We start from the raw sequence: 20,460 nt of genomic DNA, 5'->3' as shown, positions 1-20,460 counted from the left end.
TTTCTTGAAGATGAATGAAGAAGCTCCTTTGAGTTGAAATATAGTTTAAGATTTAAAACAGTTCCCCCTGCTGGTCAATTAATATCATGAAAATACGCCAAAAATTATAAAAAGAAATACTATCAATAACAAATGGAGGCTACATCCTGTGATTGGCAACTTAGAAGGTAAATTATCATGATGTGTTGTCAGATGAGTTGTCTGCATGATGCACACAAACATTTATTGCTTTGTCTCTGCAGTATATATCAGTGTATGATACCAGAAAATATATGCAGCAATTATTTTATCATCATCATTTATGTTTCAAATAAAAATACAATCAAATACACTACAATTTACTTTTCATAGACAAGTTCATGTTACACATTCCTTCAGTAATCAGGGGTTAAAGAATAATATGAAAACTAAGTAATGAAAACAATACAGCTGCTGCAATAGAATCTCAATTAGCTCACAGTAACAACAGAGGTATTATTACACTGACACATATCTGTATTTTACAGTAACATGTTTATACAAATAATTGATCATGACATGGTTTCTGTGCGGACTGTCATGTACCCAAGCTTTCTCACATCTTGATGGCAGAGGAAGTTCTCTCTTTTCTCAGCGGTCACATACAGGAAGGAAAAAAAAAGATTGAAATCTGTTGTGTACGTGACAGATTAAAAGTTCTCTTTGACAACCATTTAATTTTCTGTTGCTTGTGTTGCACATATTAAACCATGTAATGTCACACCTGTTTTAAAATTATTGCTGGGTTCTCTTTGAAAATGTCATTGTAAATATCTTCTTAGTCTAAGACTCCAGACTGCATAGATCTAGAGTAGCATTTGCTTTACAAGATTAAATACAGACACGTAGCCATTCATGAAATCATCCATTTAGATTAAAACATCAGTTCACATCAGTCAAACTGTCTCAGGTTGAAATGCTTCAATCTCAGATAATATGAAGGAGAAAATGTATTTAAAAAAAAGAATAAAAACTAAAAGAAAATATTTAACATTCAGTTATATTTGTGAAAGTCACTTGGACCGTTTATTTGTTTCTTTGCGTCACTGACAGCCTTATACGTCAGTATTAAGAGCTGTCATCTCAGTGCTCTGCCTGGTGTCCACTGACTCAGTGTGAGAGTCAGAAACATCTTCCTGGAAGGCTGTCTCCATTGCACTCAGGATGGATTTACAGACCCTGTTCTTACAATCTTGGCCCACAAGCACATACAGCAATGGGTTCAGGCAACTCCTGAAAATGGCCAGGCTGGTTGCTATCGGGGCACCAATGGTAATGATGCAGCTTAGTGTTTGACTGTGATGAGCAGGCATGTCATTGATCATCTCAGTTAGAGCTATGATGTGATAAGGAGCCAAGCACAGGAAGAAAGTTATGATCACTGCAGTGAGGATCTTAAAGGGGCGACTTGACTGGCTGGCCAGGGTGCAGTTTCTTCTGCGATGATGGATTATCACAGCATAACAGGAGAAAATGACGGTGAAGGGGACAACAAATCCCAGGAGGAGGAAGGTGATGGTCATGGCCTGCAGCTGCTGATTCACAGATGGTCTTGTATAGTCATTATAGAGGGCAAGGTTTTTGCAGCTGGTGATGCTGTCATCATGGAGATATGATGACCCAGTGCTCTTGAAGATGAAAATTCGAGAGCTGAGAATCAGAGCCACTATCCACACACTCAGACTCACACAGGATGCCTTCTGCACACTTCTGTAGTTCTGGGCCCAGATGGGCCACACCACAGACACACATCTGTCCACACTGATCACCATCAGAATGTAGACACTGGCAAACATGTTCAGGGAGATTAATGTGCTGCTCAGTTTGCACATGAACTCGCCAAAAGGCCAGTGAAAATCCAAAGCCAGGTACACCGCATTCAGAGGCAGAAATCCTGTGAAGAGGAAGTCGGCCACAGCGAGGTTGAGGAACCAAACTGTGTGAACTGTTTTCTTCATCTTGAACCCGGTCACACAGATAACCACTTCATTCCCGAGCACACCAAGAGGAAAGGCCAGGCAGTAAACAATGAAAGACATGCTTCTGAGAGACGGTGTCATGTCACATGTTGAATAGTTATGTCCACCATATGTTTCTGTTGTACTAATAGTCTCCATCCTTGTCTTCAGACCTGCCAGAGAAAGTGAAATTATTTCCTACAGATCAACAACAATAACAGCAACAACAACAACAACAACAACGACTACACACTTAAAACTGTGTATTTTAGCTCTTGAGAAAAAGATGCTGCAGAGATGTGAATTCAATGTTCAACCTTACAGCAAGTTCAGTCCCAAGTGGTAACTTCATGTTAACATAGTTAACTTAGCTCATGCATTAAGCCTTCATGTGTCATATGTGTTAGTTATGTGCATGCATAGGTGTAGGTTTTATTTTGACAAGGTTAAAGACATTTAATTGGTGTCCAAACTGATGCCTAAAAATTCACACAAGAATGCAGGAAATTAAAGTCACACCAGAAAAAAATGTGTTATTAACCACCAAGCTGAATTTTAATGACTGGAAAAATGCCTAGAATATAATATTAGGTTTTGAAATCTGTAACTTTTTAGCAGTATTCTCTGCTCTGATACGCTGAAGGAGCTGACCTGAAGATCTCTGCTAAGCCACGGACTCTTGTTAGGAGCTAAGCCTGCAGCACAGCAACATATTTGACCCCTGAGCTAGAGAACAAGCTGCTGTGAAGTGTCAGACTCTCGTTAGCAGCTAAATCAGTAGCACAAAGCACACAAACACCCCAAACTGAAGAATGAGTCACTCTGCAGCATCAGCCCCTCAGCAGCTAACCCAGTAACACACACAGTCTGTGTTTGCACCGCACACACATCATAATCAGGAAACAAGAACTGTTGTACAGTGATAGCCTCTCACTCATCAGCTAAAAACAAAGTTTAAAATAAAATATAAAATACAAAATTATAATAATAATGATAATTAAAAAGAAATTATCAGCTCACAGCAGCTAACATTAGCACAAACCACACATTCACAGCAGTAAGCAGTAACAGCAGGCCAGCTGATTTGGGCTGATCGACTACATTGATAAACTATACTTATATGATTATGACATTTAACAGAGACGTTGATTTATGTATTCATCGGACTGAAAGAGCTCAGAGAGCTCGCTCAACATCGCAAACTCGCCACTCACACAAAGGGGCTGACTGAAACACACTGACTGATGCTATGTGCTCAAAGTTAACATTTATAGTGACAGTATTTATATAGTAATGGAGGAGTTATGATAATTGTTTTTCCGTTGCATAATTGAACAGGCTTTTCGTCCCGTCCAAAAAGTCCTGGACACAGAAAATGCCCCTGTTAAATTCTAGGTAAGGTGTTAGTTGGGGTCGCTACAGTTAACATCATTATCATCAGTTTATTGTGTTATTCTCTTCTTATACAGTCTCATCGGATTCATCTGGTGCAAACTGAAAGGATAACATAGAGCAGCAGTACCTTTCTCAGAGCTGGTCAGCCGGATAGAGATGTGTCTGCAGCACAGTAACCCTCAGGCTCTGACAGGTGACTGAGAGCCGCGTGCACCTGTGAGACTCCTGATGTACTGTAGGTGACGTCACCGTCCCATCGAGGCATAAGAACATGCCGCACGCAGCAGCTCACAGAAAACCTCCGACACGTTTAATCTTTCTCTTTTAATGTCTTTTATAACAAGTACAAACTGTGCTGCAAGTTTCAGGAACGTTGAAATAAAAATCTACAAAACAGCTGAAACAATCAAATCAACGAGTCTGATCATAAACTTCAACTGAAGTTCAATTTTTATCTTTAAAAATCAATTTATCTACAGTATTACTATAAACCTAATCAATTTAATATTTAAACTGTCTTTTATCTTTAAAGCCATGCCATGTTACTTGGAAATTTGTTGCTAAAGCATTTAAAATAAAAATAAGGAGGACCTCGTTTAGACTGTGGGTTTATAAACTATCTATATAGCCTATAGAATACATCTCAGCTTTAATCAGAAGCACACACAGGAATATTAATATAAAATCTTAACACGTTTTCATTTCATATTTGATTTATTTTATTTCATTTGGTTAACTGATCTGTACATTTTATTTTGCAACATGAAGGACTAAATGCTGTTTTGCTGTGTATAAAGCCTTCTCCACAGTGGCTGCAATAGCTAGATAGCTAGATAGAGTACAGTCATTCATTAATGTCTGATCAATAATTGTGCCCAAGCACTTAAATTGTTCCACTTTCTCTACAGGCTGATTTTTGAGTATGACAGGGAGGATATGACTGGTTTCATGTGGTTCTGCTTGATTCATAAGTTCTTTTGTTTCGGCCACATTCATCTCCAGTTTACTTACATGACACCAGTCCTGAGGAGCAGTGACCTGGCTGAAGCGAGTCTCTTCATACATGGCATTATCTTCCAGGAGAGGAACAACCAGAGCCGTATCATCTGCATATTTAAACAGCTTGTCATTATTGCTGTGGGCAGTCATTTTATTTGTATGAATGGAAAACAGCAGTGGTGCCAGCACACAGCCCTGTGGTGCCCCAGTATTTAAAACAAGCTCATCTGAGTAGACCACATCTCCAAATGCCACATTAAAGGGCATCTGCATTTTGGAAAAGAGAAATCTGTCAGTTGTTGAGATAAATAACTGAGCAGTGGATGGTGGTGACGTCTCGTGTTTACCAGTGCTGCATAATGGGTTTTTCCTTTGTGGGTTGAGTTCATGTTTGCTTGAGGTTAGTGTGATTATTTGGTTTCCTGTTTAAATTAACACCTGAACATCTAGGCTACATCATTTAATGTCCCCTCTCTCCACCCTGCATCAGGAGCATAAATATAGACAGTGCAAGCAAGGCAGTTGCAGTGGGGCCCATGGGGTGAGGGGGCCCAGTGAGTGTGGGCCCTCCAACAATATGTTGAGCAGAAAAACAGGGCCATGTAAGTAATTCAGATTGCCACCTTAAAAATAAGCCTGTGCTCAAAGCAAAGCTCACATTAAATTAAAGATGATACGCCTCTGAGATGCAAATCTATCTCCATCATGTTTTCTATGTTTTTTGTCTTGTAAAATAGTCAGTAGGAATATAACAAAATATGTTATAAAATAAATGCTCACTCACATTAGATAAACTATAAAACTATTCAATTCAATGAATACTTCCTTATTTTCTTCTATATTTCTGTCATTTGCATATATGGGATCATGATTACAGGGTCATATGTGCAGTATGTTGACTTTATCAGTTGTCAAGTCTCTATTTGATCATGTGACCAGACGATAAGAAAATATGGTAGCTAGTTTAGGTGCATAACTTGTAACTAGTGCGCACTAGGGCCCTTCATAATAGGGTGCACTGGGGCCCGTTGTAACTACCTTAATGCCACTGCTCTGCATCATGTTACAAGTAAGTCACAGCAGCATTTACCATCAGAAAGAATAACGCAGCTAAGTCAGTCACACATTTCTTAAAGGTGCATGGAGAACTTCCTTTGAGTTGAAATACACTTTGAGATGTAAAACAGGTCTCTCTGCTGGTCAGTTATTATTATAAAGAAAGACAGATGATCAATAACAACATGTACATTCTGTGATTGGCAACTTGGTAGTTAGAATAAATTATCCTGAGGTGTTATCAGATCAGGTGTCGTGGATGGTAAACAGATCATCATCATTCATAATTCAAATAGAAATATAATAAAATACATTAGAACAAAGCTTTTACAGACAACTCCATGCTACATATCCCAGTATTCATAACAACAGTCATTCAAAGAATAGGTGGACCATTCCTTTCCTGTGGTGTTATTGTATGCTGTCTAAGGGTTCATGACGTCATGACGCACGCTGCATACGTATGTGACGTTTTCCCTACACACAACAAAGACGGCCTGCAGTAAAATGTCCCCATGCACCACATGTAACTTTATATTTCATTTTAAGACCCTTAGACAATGAATATTTTAACTAACCACTGCATGCAGAGTTAAACTGAACGAAGGTGTATTACTGTATATTAATTTACAGACGTTATTGCTTTGTTCAATAATAATGGATGAAACTGTCCCATAATTTAACTTACAATTCTTGTTGACTGAAACCGAGTTTTCCATGAATATATCTTTATTATAGGGTTATATGAAACACCATCATAGCACTGATAAAAAAAATAACAAAAGTACAGTGCATATACCATTAAAATTAAAAGATCTTGCAAAAGGATACAGACAAAAGAACAAAAAATGAATGCTGCCTAAATTATCAGAATTACACACAAGACATAAAAGCTACTACCAGTTCTATGAAAAAAAAAAACTATGCATAATCACAAATGACTGAGCGCGTTCCCACATCCTATCTAGAGAATACTTCAATAAATAAATAAATGAATATGTGTTGTCAAGTTCTATCAAGAACATTGTCTGTGATAATAAATGAATGCACCTAATACCAAGCTTGTTTGTGCAGACATTCAGAAATAATTCTTCACCCTGCAGATTCTATATTCAGTAAAATCTATTGAATAATGTCATTCACAGTCTACTATAATGTATAGCAAGAAAGCCACAACAGTCTTTGTCACTTGATTGGTGTTATCAGTATTTAATTTAGGTTATGTGCCAGCCTTTTCATTTATGACTATAGACTATAGACACCTCTGCACTTTAAAAAAAAATGTGATCACATAAAGACAGGGAAAGTGCTCACAAACTGTGGTGTACAAGACGGATGAAAAGTTCTCTTTGTTGACCACATTTTTTTGTTTTGTTTCTTGGGCTGCACACACTGAACTATAAATACTGTAATTCCTATTTCAAAAGTATTGCTGTGTCTTCTCCGAAAATGCCATTTTATATATATCCTCAAAGTCTATTTGAGGCCTGCATTTGCTCTGATATTGTCAGATTCAGTAAAAAACATATACGTACATATACAAATTTCAGTCTGAGCTGAAGGGAAATTGTATAGAAAACATAGAATAAATGCTACAAAATATAAATATTTTGCATTCAGTTACATTTGTGAAAATCATTTGTACATTTTGTTTCTTCATGTCATGGACAACGTGAAGTATTAAGAGCTGACTTCTCCTTGCTTGTTCATTGCTCATTACTATTTATATCCAAACTATAGTAAGACTATGGTACCACAAGATTTTTATCCATGAATAAAGAGTGTAAAATGTACATCTATTTCAAACGCCACATTAAATGCAGGACTATTATAAGACAATATTTTTGAATATTAAACAGGAAGAAACAAGGAAAAAGGAGGCTCTTCAATGCAAACAGGTGCTATAAAATAAACTGAGTCAGCCTCACATTTGTTGAAGATGAATGAAGAAGCTCCTTTGAGTTGAAATATACTTAAGATTTAAAACAGTTCCCCCTGCTGGTCAATTAATATCATGAAAATAAGCCTTAAATTATAAAAAGAAATACTATCAATAACAAATGGAGGCTACATCCTGTGATTGGCAACTTAGAAGGTAAATTATCATGACGTGTTGTCAGATGAGTTGTCTGCATGATGCACACAAACATTTATTGCTTTGTCTCTGCAGTATATATCAGTGTATGATACCAGAAAGTATATGCAGCGATTATCCAGGAAACATTAAGAACAGGAAACAGACATGTCCAAATAATATTTTAATAATGGTAAATAATGATGGCAAGAAAAACTACAATGTCAATCAGCATCATCATTTATGTTTCAAATAAAAATACAATCACATACACTACAATTTACTTTTCATAGACAAGTTCATGTTACACATTCCTTCAGTAATCAGGGGTTAAAGAATAATATGAAAACTAAGTAATGAAAACAATACAGCTGCTGCAATAGAATCTCAATTAGCTCACAGTAACAACAGAGGTATTATTACACTGACACATATCTGTATTTTACAGTAACATGTTTATACAAATAATTCACTATGTACATTAACAGCATTTGTTTCTTCATGTCATGAATAACCTCACAACATCACACACTGACTCCTCTTTGCTTCAGCTGGTAACTGTGGAGTTTTTGTAGGTGTGAGAGCGTGAAACCTCTGAAAACCTTTGAAGCAGCTCAGGCCAAATGAAAACTAAAGACCAAACTGAGCCAAGTAAATGTGGCTGCTGCTTCAGGAACATAATAAGCTCATAGCAAACACCATTAGTAGCTGTTTTGTGAGGCTAACATTAGCCTGTCCTTACAGTAAAAAGAAATCACTATAAAATGTTTATAAAAGAATGTGATTGGTATGTAGCAATCAGTTGAATTAGTTTCTATGGTGCTGCCACATGTTGCATAGATCAATGTGAATCAGTGGCATCCAGGTACTCAGTCCACCATGAGAAATAAACACCTCAGGGGGATTTACTGTGTTAAAATTACAGCTACATAACCAAGCAGCTCGATCACGACATGGTTTCTGTGGGAACTGTCATGAACCCAAGCTTTCTCACATCTTGATGGTAGAGGATTTGGGCTGAGGTGGAGATGATGCTGTACAAAACGAACATACTAGCAGCCTGTTTGTGCAGTGGTTCAGAAATAATATTTTACACTGTAAATTCTCTTTTCTCAGCAGTCACATACAGGAAGGAAAAAAAAAAGATCGAAATCTGTTGTGTACGTGACAGATTAAAAGTTCTCTCTGACAACCATTTAATTTTCTGTTGCTTGTGTTGCACATATTAAACCATGTAATGTCACACCTGTTTTAAAATTATTGCTGGGTTCTCTTTGAAAATGTCATTGTAAATATCTTCTTAGTCTAAGACTCCAGACTGCATAGATCTAGAGTAGCATTTGCTTTACAAGATTAAATACAGACACGTAGCCATTCATGAAATCATCCATTTAGATTAAAACATCAGTTCACATCAGTCAAACTGTCTCAGGTTGAAATGCTTCAATCTCAGATAATATGAAGGAGAAAATGTATTTAAAAAAAAGAATAAAAACTAAAAGAAAATATTTAACATTCAGTTATATTTGTGAAAGTCACTTGAACCGTTTATTTGTTTCTTTGCGTCACTGACAGCCTTATACATCGGTATTAAGAACTGACATCTCAGTGCTCTGCCTGGTGTCCACTGACTCAGTGTGAGAGTCAGAAACATCTTCCTGGAAGGCTGTCTCTATTGCACTCAGGATGGATGTAATTACCTTTTTGTTATAATCTTGGCCCACAAGCACATACAGCAATGGGTTCAGGCAACTCCTGAAAATGGCCAGGCTGGTTGCTATCGGGGCACCAATGGTAATTATGTAGATTAAGATTATGACATTTAACAGAGACGTTGATTTATGTATTCATCGGACTGAAAGAGCTCAGAGAGCTCGCTCAACATCGCAAACTCGCCACTCACACAAAGGGGCTGACTGAAACACACTGACTGATGCTATGTGCTCAAAGTTAACATTTATAGTGACAGTATTTATATAGTAATGGAGGAGTTATGATAATTGTTTTTCCGTTGCATAATTGAACAGGCTTTTCGTCCCGTCCAAAAAGTCCTGGACACAGAAAATGCCCCTGTTAAATTCTAGGTAAGGTGTTAGTTGGGGTCGCTACAGTTAACATCATTATCATCAGTTTATTGTGTTATTCTCTTCTTATACAGTCTCATCGGATTCATCTGGTGCAAACTGAAAGGATAACATAGAGCAGCAGTACCTTTCTCAGAGCTGGTCAGCCGGATAGAGATGTGTCTGCAGCACAGTAACCCTCAGGCTCTGACAGGTGACTGAGAGCCGCGTGCACCTGTGAGACTCCTGATGTACTGTAGGTGACGTCACCGTCCCATCGAGGCATAAGAACATGCCGCACGCAGCAGCTCACAGAAAACCTCCGACACGTTTAATCTTTCTCTTTTAATGTCTTTTATAACAAGTACAAACTGTGCTGCAAGTTTCAGGAACGTTGAAATAAAAATCTACAAAACAGCTGAAACAATCAAATCAACGAGTCTGATCATAAACTTCAACTGAAGTTCAATTTTTTACCTTGTAAATCACTTTATCTACAATATTACTATAAACCTAATCAATTTAATATTTAAACTGTCTTTTATCTTTAAAGTCATGCCATGTTACTTGGGAATTCGTTGCTAAAGCATTTAAAATAAAAATAAGGAGGACCTCGTTTAGACTGTGGGTTTATAAACTATCTATATAGCCTATAGAATACATCTCAGCTTTAATCAGAAGCACACACAGGAATATTAATCTAAAATTTTAACTTGTTTTCATTTCATATTTGATTGATCTTATTTCATTTGGTTAATTCTGTACATTTTATTTTGCAACATGAAGGACTAAATGTTGTTTTGTTGTTTCAAAGTCTTTTCCACAGTGGCCTTTTAGTTTATGACTATAGACTTTAAACACTTCAGCAGTTTGTTTTTACTTACGGTCATATACAAGCAGGATCAGTGATCACAGACTATTATAAGACAATAGTTTTCTGAATGTTAAACAGGAAGAAACAAGGAAAAAGGAGGCTCTTCAATGCAAACAGGTGCTATAAAATAAACTGAGTCAGCCTCACATTTGTTGAAGATGAGTGAAGAAGCTCCTTTGAGTTGAAATATACTTAAGATTTAAAACAGTTCCCCCTGCTGGTCAATTAATATCATGAAAATAAGCCTTAAATTATAAAAAGAAATACTATCAATAACAAATGGAGGCTACATCCTGTGATTGGCAACTTAGAAGGTAAATTATCATGACGTGTTGTCAGATGAGTTGTCTGCATGATGCACACAAACATTTATTGCTTTGTCTCTGCAGTATATATCAGTGTATGATACCAGAAAGTATATGCAGCGATTATCCAGGAAACATTAAGAACGGGAAACAGACATGTCCAAATAATATTTTAATAATGGTAAATAATGATGGCAAGAAAAACTACAATGTCAATCAGCATCATCATTTATGTTTCAAATAAAAATACAATCACATACACTACAATTTACTTTTCATAGACAAGTTCATGTTACACATTCCTTCAGTAATCAGGGGTTAAAGAATAATATGAAAACTAAGTAATGAAAACAATACAGCTGCTGCAATAGAATCTCAATTAGCTCACAGTAACAACAGAGGTATTATTACACTGACACATATCTGTATTTTACAGTAACATGTTTATACAAATAATTCACTATGTACATTAACAGCATTTGTTTCTTCATGTCATGAATAACCTCACAACATCACACACTGACTCCTCTTTGCTTCAGCCGGTAACTGTGGAGTTTTTGTAGGTGTGAGAGCGTGAAACCTCTGAAAACCTTTGAAGCAGCTCAGAGTCAGAAACATCTTCCTGGAAGGCTGTCTCCATTGCACTCAGGATGGATTTACAGACCCTGTTCTTACAATCTTGGCCCACAAGCACATACAGCAATGGGTTCAGGCAACTCCTGAAAATGGCCAGGCTGGTTGCTATTGGGGCACCAATGTAATTATGTAGACTAATGTTTGACTGTGATGAGCAGGCATGTCATTGATCATCTCAGTTAGAGCTATGATGTGATAAGGAGCCAAGCACAGGAAGAAAGTTATGATCACTGCAGTGAGGATCTTAAAGGGGCGACTTGACTGGCTGGCCAGGTTGCGGTTTCTTCTGCGACGATGGATTATCACAGCATAACAGGAGAAAATGACGGTGAAGGGGACAACAAATCCCAGGAGGAGGAAGGTGATGGTCATGGCCTGCAGCTGCTGATTCACAGATGGTCTTGTATAGTCATTATAGAGGGCAAGGTTTTTGCAGCTGGTGATGATGTTGTCATGGAGATATGATGACCCAGTGCTGTTGAAGATGAAAATTCGAGAGCTGAGAATCAGAGCCAGTATCCACACACTCAGACTCACATAAGATGCGCTGAGTACACTTCTGTAGTTCTGGGCCCAGACGGGCCACACCACAGACACACATCTGTCCACACTGATCACCATCAGAATGTAGACACTGGCAAAGATGTTCAGGGAGATTAATGTGCTGCTCAGTTTGCACATGAAGCTTTCTGAAGGCCAGTAGCAACCAGTAACCTCAAAAATCACACTTAGGGGCAGAAATGCTGTGAAGAGGAAGTCGGCCACAGCGAGGTTGAGGAACCAAACTGTGTGAACTGTTTTCTTCATCTTGAACCCGGTCACATAGATAACCACTTCATTCCCGAGCACACCAAGAACAAAGGCCAGGCAGTAAACAATGACAGACATAATACTCTGAGACCGTCTCAGCTCAGCATGCGTGTGAAATATTACATAGTCAAAGGTTTCGTAATCATAATACCAAGATGTAGTTCCACCATATGTATCTGTTGTATTAACATTCTCCATCTTTGTCTTCAGACCTGCCAGAGAAGGTGAACAACAACAGGTCAACAACAACAACAACAACGACTACACACTTAAAACTGTGTATTTTAGCTCTTGAGAAAAAGATGCTGCAGAGATGTGAATTCAATGTTCAACCTTACAGCAAGTTCAGTCCCAAGTGGTAACTTCATGTTAACATAGTTAACTTAGCTCATGCATTAAGCCTTCATGTGTCATATGTGTTAGTTATGTGCATGCATAGGTGTAGGTTTTATTTTGACAAGGTTAAAGACATTTAATCGGTGCACAAAGTGATACCTAAAAATTCACACAAGAATGCAGGAAATTAAAGTCACACCACAAAAAAATGTGTTATTAACCACCAAGCTGATTTTTAATGATTGGAAAAAAACGCCCAGAATATAATATAAGGTTTCAAAATCGTGAAATTTCTTGCAGTATTCTCTGCTCTGATACGCTGAAGGAGCTGACCTGAAGATCTCTGTTAAGCCACGGACTCTTGTTAGGAGCTAAGCCTGCAGCACAGCAACATATTTGACCCCTGAGCTAGAGAACAAGCTGCTGTGAAGTGTCAGACTCTCGTTAGCAGCTAAATCAGTAGCACAAAGCACACAAACACCCCAAACTGAAGAATGAGTCACTCTGCAGCATCAGCCCCTCAGCAGCTAACCCAGTAACACACACAGTCTGTGTTTGCACCGCACACACATCAGAACCAGGGAACCAGAGCCATTGCACAGTGATAGCCTCTCACTCATCAGCTAAAAACAAAGTTTAAAATAAAATATAAAATACAAAATTGTAATATATGTAATGATAGTTATTATAATCATTATCAGTTTATTGTGTTATTCTCTTCTTATACAGTCTCATCGGATTCATCTGGTGCAAATTGAAAGGATAACATAGAGCAGCAGTACCTTTCTCAGAGCTGGTCAGCCGGATAAAGATGTGAGCACAGTAACCCTCAGGCTCTGACAGGTGACTGAGAGCCGCGTGCACCTGTGAGACTCCTGATGTACTGTAGGTGACGTCACTGTCCCATCGAGGCATAAGAACATGCCGCACGCAGCAGCTCACAGAAAACCTCCGACACGTTTAATGTTTCTCTTTTAATGTCTTTTATAACAAGTACAAACTGTGCTGCAAGTTTCAGGAACGTTGAAATAAAAATCTACAAAACAGCTGAAACAATCAAATCAACGAGTTTGATCATAAACTTCAACTGAAGTTCAATTTACCTTGTAAATCACTTTATCTACAATATTACTATAAACCTAATCAATTTAATATTTAAACTGTCTTTTATCTTTAAAGTCATGCCATGTTACTTGGGAATTTGTTGCTAAAGCATTTAAAATAAAAATAAGGAGGACCTCGTTTAGACTGTGGGTTTATAAACTATCTATATAGCCTATAGAATACATCTCAGCTTTAATCAGAAGCACACACAGGACTATTAATCTAAAATCTTAACACTTTTATTTCATATTTGATTTATTTTATTTCATTTGGTTAACTGTTCTGTACATTTTATTTTGCAACATGAAGGACTAAATGCTGTTTTGCTGTGTATAAAGCCTTCTCCACAGTGGCTGCAATATTTAATACTTTATATTGTTATTCAATTTTCTAAACGTCCCTCCTGATGACCAATAAAGATTCATCTTATCTATTCATTGCCCCAAAATTTGAATACAGGCTACCAATAAAATGGCAACCGAGTCTTTAAATGTAGAAGCGTGCTAAGATGGATAGATAGATAGATAGATAGATAGATAGATAGAGTACAGTCATTCTGTGTTCATTGCCTGCATGGCAGGGAATAAAGGTGTTGAGTATGTGCTGGCTAACACTGAAGCTCCCCAGCTTCCTGATTAAAAACAGGCACCAGTTGAGTTTCCATTAAAATTTAATGTCTAATCAGTAATTGTGCCCAAGCACTTAAATTGTTCCACTTTCTCTACAGGCTGATTTTTGAGTATGACAGGGAGGATATGACTTGTTTCATCTGGTTCTATTTGAATCATAAGTTCTTTTGTTTCGGCCACATTCATCTCCAGTTTACTTACATGACACCAGTCCTGAGGAGCAGTGACCTGGCTGAAGCAAGTCTCTTCATACATGGCATTATCTTCCAGGAGAGGGACAACCAGAGCCGTATCATCTGCATATTTAAACAGCTTGTCATTATTGCTGTGGGCAGTCATTTTATTTGTATGAATGGAAAACAGCAGTGGTGCCAGCACACAGCCCTGTGGTGCCCCAGTATTTAAAACAAGCTCATCTGAGTAGACCACATCTCCAAATGCCACATTAAAGGGCATCTGCATTTTGGAAAAGAGAAATCTGTCAGTTGTTGAGATAAATAACTGAGCAGTGGAAAGTGGTGACGTCTCATGTCTGCCAGTGCTGCATAATGGGTTTTTCCTTTGTGGGTTGAGTTCATGTTTGCTTGAGGTTAGTGTGATTATTTGGTTTCCTGTTTAAATTAACACCTGAACATCTAGGCTACATCATTTAATGTCCCCTCTCTCCACCCTGCATCAGGAGCATAAATATAGACAGTGCAAGCAAGGCAGTTGCAGTGGGGCAATTGAGTAATTAAGAATGCCACCTTAAAAATATGCCTGTGCTCAAAGCAAAGCTCACATTAAATTAAAGATGATACGCCTCTGAGATGCAAATCTATCTCCATCATGTTTTCTATGTTTTTTGTCTTGTAAAATAGTCAGTAGGAATATAACAAAATATGTTATAAAATAAATGCTCACTCACATTAGATAAACTATAAAACTATTCAATTCAATGAATACTTCCTTATTTTCTTCTATATTTCTGTCATTTGCATATATGGGATCATGATTACAGGGTCATATGTGCAGTATGTTGACTTTATCAGTTGTCAAGTCTCTATTTGATCATTTGACCAGACGATAAGAAAATATGGTAGCTAGTTTAGGTGCATAACTTGTAATTAGTGTGCACTAGGGCCCTTCATAATAGGGTGCACTGGGGCCCGTTGTAACTACCTTAATGCCACTGCTCTGCATCATGTTACAAGAAAGTCACAGCAGCATTTACCATCAGAAAGAATAACGCAGCTAAGTCAGTCACACATTTCTTAAAGGTGCATGGAGAACTTCCTTTGAGTTGAAATACACTTTGAGATGTAAAACAGGTCTCTCTGCTGGTCAGTTATTATTATAAAGAAAGACAGATGATCAATAACAACATGTACATTCTGTGATCGGCAACTTGGTAGTTAGAATAAATTTTCTTGAGGTGTTATCAGATCAGGTGTCATGGATGGGAAACAGACATGTTTAAATCATATTTTAATGATGGAAAATAATGAGAGCAAGAAAAACTACAATGACAATCATTATCATCATTCATAATTCAAATAGAAATACAATAAAATACATGAGAATAAGCTTTTACAGATAATTTCATGTTACACATCCCAATACTCATATCCACAGTCATTCAAAGAATAGGTGGGCAATTCCTTTCCTGTGTTGTTACTGTATGCTGTCTAAGGGGTCAGGAATGATGGTAAACTCATGTAGCAATGTCATGAAAACCTTACAGCTACTACCATGGGATAGGTCACAGTAACAATAGAGGTATTACTACACTAACACATATCTGGTATTTACAGGCACGTGTGTGAAAATTATTTGCTATGTACACTTACAGCATTTGTTTATTCATGTCATGGATAACTTCATACCACAGCATCAATGACCGACTTTTCAGTTTTGACCCACTTAGGGCCAAACAAAAACCAAAAGACCAGACTAAGCCAACAAGCGATTGCTGCTTTATGAATATATTAAGCTCAAAGCAGTTAGAGTGAGAATTTATTAGACTTGCATTTGATTGTCCTTGAGTAAAAATAAAAAAAATATGCAATAAAATGTTTATAAAAGCACCCAGGGTGCACCATGAGATAAAAAGGGAGATATACAGTGGGAAAATTACCATACAGACTAAAAGAGGAAATGACAATACAAAACCTCAACCCCCCCAAAAAGTGCAGATCAGCCAAGAGATGGTTTCTGTGGGGGCTGCCATGTTGCTCACATCCTGGTGGTAAAGGAAGTTGGGTAGCTTGAGGTGGGGACAATGCTGTACAAATGAACTTGCTATCAGCGTGATTGTGTAAAATCTATATTCAGTAAAGTCTGTTCTGTAAGGTAATTTACAGTCTGATATATTCTATAACAAAATAAGTTTTTTTATATTCTGTCACATTTGTGAAGATCATTTGCTCATTTTCAGTATTTGTTTCTTCAAGTCTGTCACTGACAGCCTTATACTTCGGTATTAAGAGCTGACATCTCAGCGCTCTGCCTGGTGTCCATTGACTTTGAGTCAGTGTGAGAGCAAGAAACGTCTTCCTGGAAGGCCCTTTCAAATACACTCAGGATGGATTTGCGGACCTTATCCTTATAATCTTGGCCCATGAACACATACAGCAGTGGGTTCAGGCAACTGTTGATAAAAGCCAGGTTGGTTACTAGGGGAGTACCGACAGTAAAGACATAGACCATTGTTTCAGTGCGAGAAGCAGGATTGGGATAGACCATCTCAATTAAAGCCATGATGTGATAGGGAGTCCAGCACAGGAAAAAAGTGATGATCACTGCAGCGATGATCTTAAAGGGGCGACTTGACTGGCTGGCCAGGGTGCGGTTTCTTCTGATTCGATGGATTATCACAGCATAGCAGGAGACAATGACAGTGAAGGGGACAACAAATCCCAGGACGAAGCGTGTAATGCTCACAGCCTGATGACGAAACTGTCGCAGCTGATGCACAGATGGTGTTTCATAGTCATCAGAGAGGGCAAAGTTGTAGATGCAGATAGTGACGCCATTTTTGAATGATAGAGTGTCCCTAAAGATGAAGTATGGAGCGCTGAGAATCAGAGCCAGTATCCAAACACCTAGACTCACGAATGACGCCTTGCGTACATTGCGATGGTTCTGGGCCCAGACGGGCCACACCACAGACACACATCTGTCCACACTGATCACCATCAGAATGTAGACACTGGCAAAGATGTTCAGTAAGTTCAGTCCGCCGCCCAGTTTGCACATGAACTTGCCAAAAGGCCAGTGAAATTTCAAAGCTGTATACGTAACGCTCAGAGGCAGAAATGCTGTGAAGAGGAAGTCAGCCACAGCAAGGTTGAGAAACCAAACTGTGTTAACTGTTTTCTTCATCTTGAATCCGGTCACCCAGATAACTACTCCATTCCCAAGCACACCAAGAACACAGGCCAGGGAGTAAACAATGACAGACATGATGTTGAGAGACTTTCTCAGCTCAGCATAGTTGTCTGAAGACATAGGAACATTTTTTCCAGACACATGTGTTGCATTGATGTGATAGGAGTGATTGGAAGCAGTAGCGTTCATCTCCATCGTTGTCCTGAGACCTGCAATGGTAACAGATAGATAAGATCTATACATGACTTAAACTAATCTTACAGCAATTTCAGTCCTAGGCGGTAACTTCATGTTAACATTTCATTTTCAGGTAGATAGGTTAAGGAGGAGGAAGTGGATATTATCTCCCTCACATATTCCAATGGCTTTTGGCTGATACACCACTGACCGTGATGCATGCATCCTTTATTAGCACCTGCATGAAATCATCATGAATCATATGCATTAGTTATATGCATATGTATGTGTGTATTTTTGGTTCATTTCATTTCACATTTAACAACTCTCTGCATAAAGCTTAATTGCCTATAGTGTAAACTTCTTCCGACTCCTTTTCGGACATGTAACACATTGTTTAGGTTCATTGCTTATGGTGCTTTAAGGTCATTTTTGCATGTTTTTAATTTAATTTTGTTGGTTTTGTTTGTTTGTTTTGTTGTTTTTTTGCACGTTTGAAAAAAAAAATCTTTCGTTCATTCATAGCACATGCTTCTGGAAATGAAAAAGGAAATTCAATGTACATAAAGGAAGAAAATGTGATGGTATTGTAGGCCTGTGATTTGTAGATACAGCCTTTATTTATCAGTTTGACAGCAGCTTCCCTGACAAACTGATCTTCAACATTCTTTGTTCATGTAGAAAAGCAACTGATTTCCTGTCGGCTGACTTTATTAATCATTAGAGTGAGTGCCAATGATATTAAATTTCAGTTTTGTGTTTATGAAGGTAACTATAGCAAACATTAGATGCCTTTATTTGTCTGTTTTATTTTATTATTTTAATTAATCTTGCACAGATTCAAATTCAGAGCATAACACATAACAACAGCAGCTTTCCTTACCTTTCGTAAAGTTCTTGAGTCGAATGAGGACGTGCAGCACTTTTAGCTGTGGTTACGATCTGACAGGTTTATAAGACTGTAGAGATATGTCACGTCACGAGGCTGGATCACGTGTAACATGCCTTCCACATTTATAAGTTTTTTTTCTTTAATACTTCCTCTAACAAATTCCTCTTGTGTTGCAAGTGTCAGAAACTTGCACTTTTTACTTTTTGCAATTATAATTAGGCTGTTATTTAGCCTAAAATATGATTAGTTATTAATTGAACTTCTTCTGTACATTAATTCTTAAATGTTTTCCTTTGTTACAAAGACATACAGGATCTGTGATGTCATGCCTTGTTGTCTGGAAATTCATTGTTCAATAAAACTGTGAAAGCAGCAACATCTCCTCATGTCTACCATAATATATTCTTCTCTTTGTTGGTCGAGCTCACGCTTACTCGAGGTATAAACTATACTGCATATCAAGATCAATGCCTGCAAACAAAATAGATGTTAAGTAAGACTGTATCTTTTCCTAGCATTTTATTAGAATTTATTTTGTAGTTTTGCACACATCTAGGTTACCTGCATGTTCCTTTCTGTCAGCATCCTGTTTCACACTTTACTCAGATCTCCTCTGAAAATACAGAAAAGCACCTAAAGCGCAGCTGCTATCTTTAGTGTGTTTAAGAAGGGCCATTAGTCCAAAAATACATCTCATACTCTACACTGTGAAGATCGAAATGTTTTCATGTTCTTCTTTCCTCCATGAATAAAGAGTGTAAAATGTATATCTATTCTGGAAATAGACATTTTTTCATGACTTAAAGTTTAGTGGATAACAAATGTTCCAACAACACCAGACAACATCAGATGTAAAAAGAAAAGAAGTAGAAGCTCCCTGAACAAAACCATACAGAATAATAATAAAAAAGGTAAGGGCTGACTTATACTAATAGATAAAATAAAAGCAAATAAACCATAGTAATATCAACAATAAACTAGGGTAAATCAAAAATAACAGTATTAACATGACATGTAATTTGTCAGATTCCAACCGTACCGCTGTTAAATGTCCACTCATAGTCCTAAAAGGTGAGCGTCATGTTTCCTTCGGCTGCACCATCGCCCCATCCACCCAACTGCGTTCATTACAATCAAGAGCTGTACGTGCTACAGACAAAATTTACTTGTATGTTTACAAATACACATAACATTTTGTAACAAACATGTCAGTATAAGCAAACCATGTATTTTATGAGCCTGGCACTTAGCAAAATCACTCCCCTCACATGCTCAGAAAAATGTGTTCACCGGCACCGCTGGAAATTACATTTTTAAAAACAAGGAGAGAAAACTGGAGCACACACAACTGATATTTCAGCCATACATTGCTTGAGTGTGAATGCAGAACCTCTCTGACTTGAACTTTAGGATGTAAAACATGTCCCTCTGCTGATCAGTGAATATACTGGAAAAAGGCTTTAATGATAAAAAAGAAAATCTAACACTAACAAAATGTACATATTGTGACTGGCAAGTCTGTAAATACTCCTGAGGTGTTATAGATGAGTTGTGTGTGTGATACATACAAACATCCCTCGCTCTGTGTCCACAGTGGCCTATGTATCAGTGATACATTATGTTAAATGAAGTGCGCCGGCAGGCACTTGCAGAGCTGCAGCAGGTGAAGAGTTGTCGACATGTCGTCCAAAAGAGCCTCAGGAGTATGTGCGGGGACGGGAGGGCGGGCGGGCTCCACGGAGGGGGAGACCCGAGCCTCGGGGGT

The 20,460-nt window shown here is 37.9% G+C and overlaps 3 protein-coding genes across 3 annotated transcripts; all 3 read right to left on the bottom strand.

Moving 5' to 3' along the window:
• Window positions 1-1,073: 1,073 nt before the first annotated feature.
• On the bottom strand, window positions 1,074-2,078 carry LOC125893483 (chemerin-like receptor 1). The gene has a single exon (XM_049584189.1). It carries the CDS (start codon window positions 2,076-2,078, stop codon window positions 1,074-1,076), a length of 1,005 nt encoding a protein of 334 aa, XP_049440146.1.
• A 6,631-nt stretch (window positions 2,079-8,709) lies between these two features.
• Window positions 8,710-13,439, bottom strand: LOC125893482 (chemerin-like receptor 1). Its single transcript, XM_049584188.1, has 3 exons — window positions 13,307-13,439; window positions 11,508-12,400; window positions 8,710-9,302 (listed from the first exon to the last, which is right to left on the bottom strand). Exons 1-3 carry the CDS (start codon window positions 13,437-13,439, stop codon window positions 9,078-9,080), a joined length of 1,251 nt encoding a protein of 416 aa, XP_049440145.1. The 3' UTR covers window positions 8,710-9,077.
• A 2,356-nt stretch (window positions 13,440-15,795) lies between these two features.
• LOC125893751 (chemerin-like receptor 1) lies at window positions 15,796-18,870 on the bottom strand. The gene is made up of 2 exons (XM_049584638.1): window positions 18,687-18,870; window positions 15,796-17,835 (listed from the first exon to the last, which is right to left on the bottom strand). The coding sequence occupies exon 2, from the start codon at window positions 17,819-17,821 to the stop codon at window positions 16,706-16,708; it is 1,116 nt and encodes a 371-aa protein (XP_049440595.1). The 5' UTR covers window positions 17,822-17,835; window positions 18,687-18,870; the 3' UTR covers window positions 15,796-16,705.
• Window positions 18,871-20,460: the final 1,590 nt, after the last annotated feature.

This window comes from Epinephelus fuscoguttatus, linkage group LG8, assembly GCF_011397635.1.
Source record: "Epinephelus fuscoguttatus linkage group LG8, E.fuscoguttatus.final_Chr_v1".
In the NCBI taxonomy this organism is placed as follows: Eukaryota; Metazoa; Chordata; class Actinopteri; order Perciformes; family Serranidae; genus Epinephelus; species Epinephelus fuscoguttatus.
This window is presented reverse-complemented; position numbering and strand designations above follow the sequence as displayed.

What these genes read in the sequence shown, in the direction of transcription:
- LOC125893483 (XM_049584189.1), bottom strand. Translation starts at nt 2,078, where the DNA reads ATGACACCGTCTCTCAGAAGCATGTCTTTCATTGTTTACTGCCTGGCC.
- LOC125893482 (XM_049584188.1), bottom strand. Translation starts at nt 13,439, where the DNA reads ATGCCTCGATGGGACAGTGACGTCACCTACAGTACATCAGGAGTCTCA. An exon ending in GCTGACCAGCTCTGAGAAAG is followed by an intron (nt 12,401 to 13,306) that starts GTACTGCTGCTC and finishes CTTCTCTGGCAG; the next exon opens with GTCTGAAGACAAAGATGGAG. An exon ending in ACAGTCAAACATTAGTCTAC is followed by an intron (nt 9,303 to 11,507) that starts ATAATTACATTG and finishes ATCTTAATCTAC; the next exon opens with ATAATTACCATTGGTGCCCC.
- LOC125893751 (XM_049584638.1), bottom strand. Translation starts at nt 17,821, where the DNA reads ATGGAGATGAACGCTACTGCTTCCAATCACTCCTATCACATCAATGCA.